This window comes from Epinephelus lanceolatus, chromosome 3 (genome assembly GCF_041903045.1).
Source record: "Epinephelus lanceolatus isolate andai-2023 chromosome 3, ASM4190304v1, whole genome shotgun sequence".
Lineage (NCBI taxonomy): Eukaryota > Metazoa > Chordata > Actinopteri > Perciformes > Serranidae > Epinephelus > Epinephelus lanceolatus.
The window spans coordinates 17,718,013-17,728,531 of record NC_135736.1 but is presented as its reverse complement, the minus strand read 5'-3'; the positions used below and the strand labels follow the sequence as shown (position 1 = coordinate 17,728,531).

Below are 10,519 nucleotides of genomic sequence, written 5' to 3'. Positions count from 1 at the left end.
ACTCATATTCTGTATTAAATATTATCTTTACTTCATTCTTCTGTCCCCCTTGATTGAAATGAAACTTCTTCATTGTGCCAAGTGTATAGGAATATTACGGTGGCCGACACTAAAATTGCAACGCGCAAATGACCCATCCAGAGCAAGTGCTTGGTTTGTCCTCTCTGGGCTACTGTAGAAACAAACATGGTGGACTCCATGGAAGAGGACCCACTCTGTATGTAGATATAAACAGCTCATTCTAAGGTAACAAAAACATGAAGAACACGGTGATTACAAACTAATAAAAACATAGTTATGAATATTATATTACATTTATGCCAATATATCCCACACACTGGCCCTTTAAATAACATGTCGGTACTTAAGTTATGTTTCTAGTAAAGTAACATGTCTCATGAGAATTAGAAACTGGGAATCAGTAGAGCTATTTCTAGTCAATGCTCCATCAACAATAGAGGGTGTTGATGGCTTCACTTCCAAAGGTAATTTCTAGTTTTTCCACTTCAAACAATTTAGTCATTATGTCCACTCATCTTCCTGGTGTCATACAGGTCACACCCATCATTGTTATTTTCACTTTCTTTTACTGTGTTACTGCACCTCTTTCTATGAAGAGGACTTGTGGTGATTGTAATATACCATGCCTGTTGTACCATATCAATAAAACACGATGAAGACATAATGTGATTCAGATTTTATTTTATTTCTTCACATTTAAAACCAATTTTTGAGCACCACTGAGAATCATGTGTGCAGATTTTTTTATCAGTTGCCTGCTTTGAGTAAGATTAAATTTCAGTAACAGTACTTAAACTTTAAATAGTATAATACTGCTATAACTGATAGCATTGCTTTTTCTGTCACTTTTCTGCTACTCACACCATCATTACGTTGTATTTCCTAATAGACAAAAGTATACCAAACTCAGATTGTGTGTAAAATACATATTAGACTATGTGATTATAATGACACGTTGAAATATAAATGTGCCTATTTCTTTCTTTCCTTTTTTCTGTATAGGTACAAAGTATTCCACTGACGGGCACAAGGACCATGCAGACTCCTCAGACAGAGGGGGCCGGGCTCTCTGTTTTCCCATGCACCACCATCTACTGACATTGGCCACTGCTCCACATTAAACACCCCGCATTCATAAAAAAGAAAAAAGAAGAGAGGAACCATCTGACAAGAGCAGCATCCCCTCGTAGCTGCCTCACTGTTTATTGCGCTCAGCACGTCGCCAGAGCAGAAGCCACACAAACTTAACAGAGGGACAAAATGGCCAAAAGTGAGATGCAGAGAAGAAGTTTGAAGAGTGAGGAGTTCTTTTTCGATTCCGAGGCGTCTCTCTTGGATCAGCAAGATTTCGAGATGTCTAGTTGCCCTTTCAATGACGTCTTCAACTCCAAAGACTCCCACATGGAGCAGATCAACACTTTTCTGAAAAACGTACAAGTTTTGCTGGAGGCTGCTCGGTTTCTTGAGAGCGCCGAGAGGAAGGACGGAAGTGAGTTTATATGTGCTGCGTTTGATCCTTGTCATTTGCCTCTGAATTTCAGGAAAACAAGACTTCATTGACAATAGACTCAGACAACAAAGGGCTGAGTTCATTCAACTAAGCACCACTGCCTGCCATAAGCACAGCCTGCACAAGACTAATACCAGTGATATACACATTGCACTTATAAGACAATATAAACACGTATGCTTTTATTATTATCTGGACTATTTGTATCTGCATTGTCTGCATGTTTTTGGCACTGTGCATCGCTTTGCGCCTGCACAACTCTCAGCCAAGGATTCTGTAATTTTTCCCTACAGCACCAAAAAAAAAGCAATATGACATAATGATTGGGTGTGTGGGTGTGCATGTTGGCTACCATTCCGATATGATAAATCTGACCACATTGCAGCGCCCTCCAACTCAGTTTCAGATGATGTCATTGTGTGCCCCCGCAGGCTCGATCGAAAAAAAGCTACAACTTTATACATAAAACGAAAACGACACAACTGAATTATGAATCGGACATATGTAACACATAGAAATGCCTCGCCTGGCTGTTTTATTTCCTTGTTACTAACTTCTATCGTGCAAGGAATTAAGTCGATATCGGTTTGATTGCAATTGCTCTCTCACATTGCAAATACAACCTGGCCTACGTATAATTTAATGCAGATTATTTGTAATAAATGCAATATTAATAGCGATTTTAAAAAATGAATTATTAATGATGTCCTCGTTTCCTTTTAACAAGTCATGATTTAAAGACACTGATTAGATGTTTTTCCGTCGCTTCCGCATGCGTCTGTCCGTACATGGTTGTTTCGTGCAGTAAAGCCGAGCATACGTGCTGATGCGCGTTGCAAAACTCCTTTGAGTAATATAAGCTATTACAATATAACGTGGGAATTTTGCAGCCGCACATCGCAGCGGCTCAGCTCTTCTCTCGATTGTTTGCTTCCTGCTATTTGGGGGCGTGTCGCACTGGTTTCCACATGGCGCAAAGCTCCTCTACGATTGTTTAAAAGCGAGCTCAACCCTCGACGCCTGTCAAAGCCATCCGCCAATCAGACGCCCGGTCGGTGGCGACGTCATGTGTTGCTGGGCCTGGCTTCAGCCGGCAAGTACACCCCCACGGTCCTGGTGAATCATGGGATTTGTAGGGCTTTATTTTTTCTTTTGAGGAGAGAGGATTGGGAATAGTGGTGTGGGAGAAATTAATGACTCACAATGAGTATTTGTTATTAGTCAGTGACACATCAAACAATCGATTTATAAATGATTGATGTCCTAAAGTAATTACTTTGTATGCTTTTATTTTTTATATAGCCTAAAAAAGTACTCATGAACAGTTGTCAGAATATTACAGGCCTGTCATCCAAAATAATGGTGATTTTTCTTTATAATAATCATTTATTCCAACATTCTGTAACGTCATTGTCATCAGTAGCAGCAATAACCTTGATTAAACTTTGCAAGAATAATAATCACCACATAAACTTCAAATAATTTCTGATGACCTGTGGACTGCAGCATGGTCACACAGACATATTTACTCATTATACTGGCCTGCCATAGTTACAGTTAAATCATAAAGTTCTAACGGACATGTTTTACTCGATTAATCGCAGTACATGCATGCTAAATTGTGAAAATGGCGAATTTCATGCATGTTTAACTGTATTTTCTAAACGCACCGAAAGACTCAGTTTTCCATAATGCATCGCGCACAGACCGGCCTCTCCTCCGCCCGGTCTCCGCCTCTCAGCTGTGCAGCTAGGTAAACAAACAGGAGAGGAGAGGAAACGAGTGGCAGCAGGCAGTTTGCTGGCGCTGGGCTTCCTCGGGGGGAAATTTTATATTGTTTGTATCCGTTTTTGTAAAAAATTGAATACCATGTTTCCTAGGAACTTTTAATACTTTGATACGCTGGTTTTGACATTTTCTAACAACGGAAACTGGCAAGAATTGGCTGTAGCTTGCCAGCTTGGAAACACTGGATATTTTTTTCCTCTTCTTTTCGTCAACGGCTGCTGATGAGCCAGCGGAGACACTGAACAAAATAATAATAATAACACGACGTTTTTTTTTTAAATGAAATATCACTCAGTGTAGTTGTAACCGATGCACTGTCTTCCCTGTATTTAAAAGCGACCTGCCGTTGCTGCTGCCAGCGAAGCTAACGGTCCGTTAACCTGAGTATAGCCAAGCTAACGTTAACGGCAGCCAGCCTTAGGAGAGGATGACGGCTGTTCAGCTAATGAATATCCAAAGGTTATTGGAAGCTGCGGAATATCTAGAAAGGAGAGAAAGAGGTAATTGTGTGTTTAAATGTGTGTAAACGACGGTAACGTCTGCTTTGTTGACTGCTTTTGAAATAGCTAACGATTACTGCTGTCTAACTGTCCAAGTGTTGTCAGCCAATTTCGACCTGTATGTTCACGTCGACATGTCGCGAAAAAAGTGTCCAAACTCGGGCTGGTTTCCCAACGGTTAACCACATTAACCACAATTTTTCTTTCAACAGAGTGTGAACACGGATATGCTTCGACATTTCCGTCAAATCAGAACACAAACTACCAGAGGCAAAGAAAATTCCGGAATAAGAAGTTCAGCAGTAACCACAATAGGTAAGAAACTACCTTATTCTCTTGTGTTATCCCTGGTCAGTGTCAGCGCTGCATTTATTTGCGTTTACTGATAGTTATTTGTAATTTAAAATGTCCTTTAGCTACATGTGATGTGTTGCAGACAGCATGTGATGATAACTTACACTCCCTGCCAACGCTTTATCGCAACGTTTGGTAAACAGGAGGCGAGCTGTCACCACAGGGTGAATACAGATGCTGGCAGCATGTTCACCGTCCAGAAAACAGACTTTATTCGATATAATAAGTTTGTATGGGTGTTTCCCAAACTTGTAGAAACGTATTTAATGCATACGTGTATGTATGGACGTCCACCCCGCTCTTTGCCTGGCTTGGGGGGAGGGAGTAGCACCAACGACTCTACTGGCTTTTCATCAGCTGATTGTCAAACGGACTGCAGTGGATGAGGTTAGGGATCGTGGTGAAAGTGACGGATCGAAAACGAAAAGACACGTTTGTAATGTTGTGCATTCCTCACAGTTCTCGCTAAATAAACCCGCAGGCTTTGCTTTGCTTTATTTTAAATTATTTTGTAGATTTCGATGGCAGTCATGAATTTTTTCCCCGATGACAAATGTATTCTACACTGTGGGAGAGAGGGATAGCTTTGCCTTCTGCCCTTAAGGCGAGAAATGGCTATTTATGGCCGTTGTTGTTTGCAGACTTCCTAAGGTGAATGTGTAGAGCCCTTTTCAGGAGTAATGATCTTTAGGGTAATCAGTAATTTTCTGTTTCACCTTTTTTATATACAATTAATTCCTACAAAGAAAAGCACATTTGCAACATCCACATTTTCTCTCTTTTTGTATGCAACACAAAATCTAGCTGTTGATGCATGTTGTGAATCATATATTTAACAGTGTATTTTATTGTGTAGCTGGATGTAACACTGTCTGATAATCACATCATCAGCTGCCACAAAAAGATAAAAGGTCATCCCCAGCATAGTGTGCCCACTGATGACAGAAACTTGCGTTTAGTAGTAGGAGAACCAGGCGAGAATTTCCTAAGTTAACGCCCATTGGTATTGTGTGTTTTTCTTGGTGATAGGCTGCTTACATTAATCTGTCCATTGACAGTCATACATCAAACGCAGCTCCACTCTCTCTCTCTCTCTCTCTCTCTCTCTCTCTCTCTCTCTCTCTCTCTCTCTCTCTCTCTCTGAGCCTTTTAATATTAATGTAAGAGCGGGCCACAAACAGGAACTGCGCATTACTCATCATGAGCGCACAACGCTGCCTAGTTCTGCATGGCAACAGTCATGATCAGATATAGGTCTGAGGCGGTTTTTACAAAGCTTCCAAAGAGTTGCCCCTAATATGGAAATTCTTAAGTTAACAGATTCCTCAGAACAACATTATTTTCAGTGTAAAATGAAATCCTCTGAAACCGAAAAGCTTTTCATGATGCATCTTGGCCCTTAATATAGCCTCTAAGGTGAACAACTCTCGAGGAGTAGGAGGGTGCACTTTTAGAAAGATTTTCACAAGCTTGAAAGAAAAAGGCACCAAGAAGCACAGAGAAGAGAAATCTTCTGCCAGTGCCCTGTACCGAGGCGTAAGTACAGTTACACATAAAAGGCTGTGCAGGAATGATGTTTGGTCTTGCTCTCCACAGAGACACATTCACAGCTCACTCAGTGAGGTAACACCATTTAGCATTTAACACCGTTTCTCAGCCTCGTGATGTGATGCAGTTTATTTCGTTCCCACTGGAACTGCACACCTTGCAAACCAACAAAACAGCATTATTTGTATGTTCCCAGTGCTGTAAGGGTGGCTGATGGGGCACATGTGTGTGTCATTAGTGGTCTCATTTATCCAACAGTCCTATTTATGGCCTGCTGACATAGGAAGAGGAGAAATCTTGCTAATTAGTCGTGAACCATTTTCACTTCCTCGCAATGTCAGATTGCAATGTCCGCAGAAGCCAGAGAGGTTTGAACAAAACACCTACAACTCACATCTAGGGCAATATATCAATATTACAGGTACACTGATATCGTGATATGAGACTAGATATCATTTGGATTTCATAATATACTAAGTGTTGTATTTTCCTGGTTTTAGAGGCTGCATTAAAGTAAAGTGATGTAATTTGATTAACTTCCCAGACTGTTCTAGCTGTTCCATTATTTGCCTTTACCCACTTAGTCATTATATCCACCTTACTGATGATTATTTATCAGAAATCTCATTGTGTAAATATCTTGTGAAAGCACGAATACACAATATTGACATTGAGGTATTTGTTCAAAAATATCATGACATTTAATTTTCTCCATATTGCCCAGCCCTGTTCACTCCTCATATATATTTACTTTGAGGGCATTCAAAAATGCATGTTAAAATGACTTATTTGAAATATGACAATATAATGATTACAATTGCTAACAGTACTTTTTCTTTAAACCCAGTTTGCTGTAAGGCACGAGCCTGCTGCAGCCATACAGTAGCTACCTTCTCAGTAGCGTGTTGAGGCTTAAAGCGATGGGCTTATCTGACTCTGTCCTCTCCTGCGTACCGTTTATAGCAGGGCTGCTTTATCTCATTGACCCACTCTGTGTGTGCATGTATATGTGTGTGTGTGTGTATACACATGCACACATATGTGTGCATGCCTACAGAAGGAAGTGTGCTGCAGTTGTGTGTGGCCTTGAGCCAGTTTATAATCATTGTTGTTGAGCTCCAGACACGGAGATATCTGATTCAGGCAACAGGGAAAGCGGTCTGTGGTGATAAAAGCCAATGTGAAAACAAGCTGACTTTTTAACAAGAGGCCACACTAAGATGGAGTGTGTGTGTGTTGCTTGATTATGGGAGGCTTGTACCAGGGCTGACCTAAGGCCTCTCCCATTTCAGAGTAAACGGACATTAGTGTTGCCCTGAAATAGGCTTCTACTTCTAGGTAGTTATTTAGGTATGGGAAAATCAATTTTAACTTTTTTCATCACTGTCTGTAATATCACCAACTTTTAAAACATGTGTGTTTTTACCATGTTTCTATCTGTTATGACACTGTCCTTTGATTCTCTGCAGTCATTTTGCATAAAACACTTAACACACTGCTTGACATGGCCACAATTGTAACAGTACCCCAAAATACATTGTCCATCATTCCTAAAGAGTGATAATTGGCAAAAACAAAAAAGACAAAACAAAACAGCCCTGACGTAATTACACACTACACTGAATCAGATTATGGCAAAATGCTCAAAAGTTTGGAAGAGATTACAAATCGTGATGAGGGTTTCCAAGCAACAAAGGCACAGTGCAAGCACAGTGACAGCTGATGACGCAAATTATGCACTCCAAAGTATTCATCTTCTGCTAGCAAAACTATTGCTCTGACTCACACAGTTTCAGAAATCGGTCGACTCACTGCCATTAGAAAATAATTATATAGTCATGTAAAAGCTTGCATTGTACACAAGACCATGACTAATTATTTTCCCAACAAAGAAATCATTTTGCAACTGTGAGTCCATTTTTGAGGTAACATTTAAGAGGGTAGTAGTAGCTGAGCAGAAGAGATAAAGCTGGTTTTAAATTTATGTGTTTTGTGATTTTTTTATGTGTGACTGGTTGGCTGATGCAGAGCACAGTCATGCATGACAACTACAGGGTTGTAGAATATGTAAGTCGAATCCTGTCAAGTCAAGAGTGTGCGTGTGAGCACTTAGGCTCTGACAGGTTTTCAGGAAGTGGCCCGGGCCAGCTTACATGTGAGCCCTGTGTTTTGCTGTGATAGCCAACCTGGCCATACACCTTGTCATGTTAAATCAAATACACCGCCACAGTTGACTTCACATTCAGTCTTGCATACCCAACTACATGAAATCTAATGTATTAAAATGGAGACATATGGTGTTTTTATTGGTGTAAATAATTAAACTTTGAAAAAAATAATTTCCTCTCAGGCAGGGCCAGTTTGTACAGACTGGACTACAGCCCTGGACTGGTCCCTCTATCATATCCCTCTCTACTTCCCTTCCTACCCCTTTTTTATCTCCTGTTTTCTCCATATTTCCTGCCAAGACGACAGTTTTGTCAGCTCTGTGTTAAGAGAAAAAATAGACGAGGAAAGCGTATTGCAGTATTGATAACCCACAATATAGAGGAGTGCTGTGAACATGACTCAGGAGAGGTTGAGTCCATCATCCCTTTCCCTAAAACCGGTCCCCCTTGAGGCGAGGGAGAGTGCAGTTTGTGTGGATGGGAACTCGGGCCATTTAAACATCAGGAGGAGGACTTGTCTCCCTTCAGTATGTTGCCACACAAAGAGACTCTTAGGGACCAGCTGATTCACTTTACATTATTAACAGAGCAATGAACCCTGACTGCTGCATGCACAGTGTGTGTGTGTGTGTGTGCGTGTGTGTGTGTGTGTGTGTGTGTGTGTGTGTGTGTGTGCATGCTCGCACTTGCCCAGCAGCACATGCACGCACATGCTCAGTGTGAACTTTGGTGGCTGCTGTTACACACACACACACACACACACACACACACAGAGTTGTGCTGTGCATTATTGAGGAATAGGCTGTATAATGCCACAGTGAATGCCTGGCTGTCACACTGACGTTTGTTGGCATAAAGGCTCCAGTGCAGTGGGCCTAGAGTTGGTCTCCTTTGGGATTAATTAATAAATTCATAAATCAAATTCGACAAGGTAATTCACTGTGCCTCTCTCGGAAAGTTATTATCTTAATGTTATGTCTTATTTCCCCAAACAGAGTGCATTGCCTTATTTAGGAGGAACAGACTGCCCTGTCCTCGTTGCAAAAGTCTACGTTTGCTCTTTATTTGACAACTTTTCTTTCCCGTCTTTGCAGGTCCACACACAATGAGCTGGAGAAGAATAGGTGAGTCTGCATTAATTTTTCAAAACATTTCACATTTAAATCATAAGAGCCCAGCCTGCAGGCACATGCACACCCTGCATTACATGTGAATAAGTCCATCATGTCCTACTTTCATTTTGCCCCGCTAAGTTTTCGTCCTTCCTCAAAAAAGCACTGCCTCTTCAACAGGTCCTTAAAACCAAAAGTAAAGAGTGACCCAGTTGTGTTCAGTAAAAGGCATTCCCTCTTCTCTGTCTTTGCACCTTTTTAGAGTTATGCAACAGTGTGGTTGCCAGGCTAAGGGCTTCAAGTTACAGGGGCAGGCAAGGGTGCATGCAGGCAGAGCTGGAGCTGAAGTCAAAAGTTCAGTGCTTGTATTGATGCAAAAGTGTTTTTTGATTGGTTTGTAGTAGCGGCAACAACATCAGCAGCCCTATATCCAAACAAAATGTCCTTTCAGTAGCTCTCAAGCCTGATCATAGTTCTGTTCTGAGTTGTATCTCTAAATTCAAGATAGTATCTACAGTGGAAGAAATGTGGGGTATTCAGGGAGACCTTGGCTTGTGGTAGTTTACAGCACCGTCTCTTCTGAAGAGACCAGAACACTGGTTTCTTAGAAGCCCTTATCAGATTGAGTTCACCACCCACATAGGGTGCTCGCTGGTGTTTATGCTCTATGACTTTGCAGGCTTCAGGAGTCAAGCCGTTAAGGGTTTTTCTTCGACACCATAAATAAGAGCGGCTAGACTTGCAGGATTTATGGTAAATGGAGAAAAAAGCTTGCCTTCCATTTCATTATCTCTGAGGGTGTGGGTACAATGAAAAGATGTGGGAGGCTGGATCCATTCAGTGTAATTACATATCACCTCGGCCTGTTTTTCTCACCATTCTCCCTGGCAGCCTCTTCTAAAAGGATGGGAACATTGGAAGGAGAGGCGTCCAGTGAGTTAAATATAGACGAGAGTTGATGTGTCATCTTGGTGCTCATACGCGATGCCACACAAGGCCAGCCGGTCGGTTGACTGGCCTCGGCAGATTGCGGCACTCATGCGGGGTCGCATTTTTCCAGTGTTCCACCCACACAAATACATTTTCAAAAAAAAAGAAAAAGGTGCCAGCTCAGATGTTTGTTCCTACAACAGTGTGAAGGCTTTTTTTTTTTTCGTCACTCCTTCTACATTCACAGAGCCAGACACTTTGTAGTATGGCCTGTTCCTATGGCCATTTATGGGCTATAGCCATCTCTGCCAATCAGAACAGACTAGTGTAAAGCCTGTAGATGGCAGAACAGAAGGGATCACTGCTGGTTCAGAACTGAATTATAGTGACTGCAGTTATAAACCATTAGATGGATAATTTAATTTAGGTGAAATGAAACTCTGTGCATAATAAAACTATTCGTTTTTTTGCTGATTTACTCACTCAAGTGCATTTGACAGCATCAGTTTCAGTTTTGCATCAATGTGTTTTCATTCTTGTTATGAGTACAACATTCATTAAAACTTGCATCCTCTCCCTCCTCTCTTT

General features: G+C 41.2%; 1 protein-coding gene across 2 annotated transcripts in view; it reads left to right on the top strand.

Annotated features, from left to right (window-relative positions):
- Window positions 1–1,151: 1,151 nt before the first annotated feature.
- mxi1 (max interactor 1, dimerization protein) overlaps window positions 1,152–10,519 on the top strand; it is a 31,426-nt gene continuing 22,058 nt past the window's right edge. The window contains exons 1-3 of one of the 2 annotated variants that reach the window (XM_033623934.2): window positions 1,152–1,510; window positions 4,032–4,134; window positions 8,984–9,013. In XM_033623934.2, coding sequence (XP_033479825.1) covers window positions 1,282–1,510; window positions 4,032–4,134; window positions 8,984–9,013 — 362 coding nt within the window. In that variant the 5' untranslated portion in view covers window positions 1,152–1,281. Of the gene's footprint in view, window positions 1,511–3,293; window positions 3,820–4,031; window positions 4,135–8,983; window positions 9,014–10,519 lie in introns of those variants that run through there. The other variant, XM_033623935.2, reaches the window with a different exon arrangement.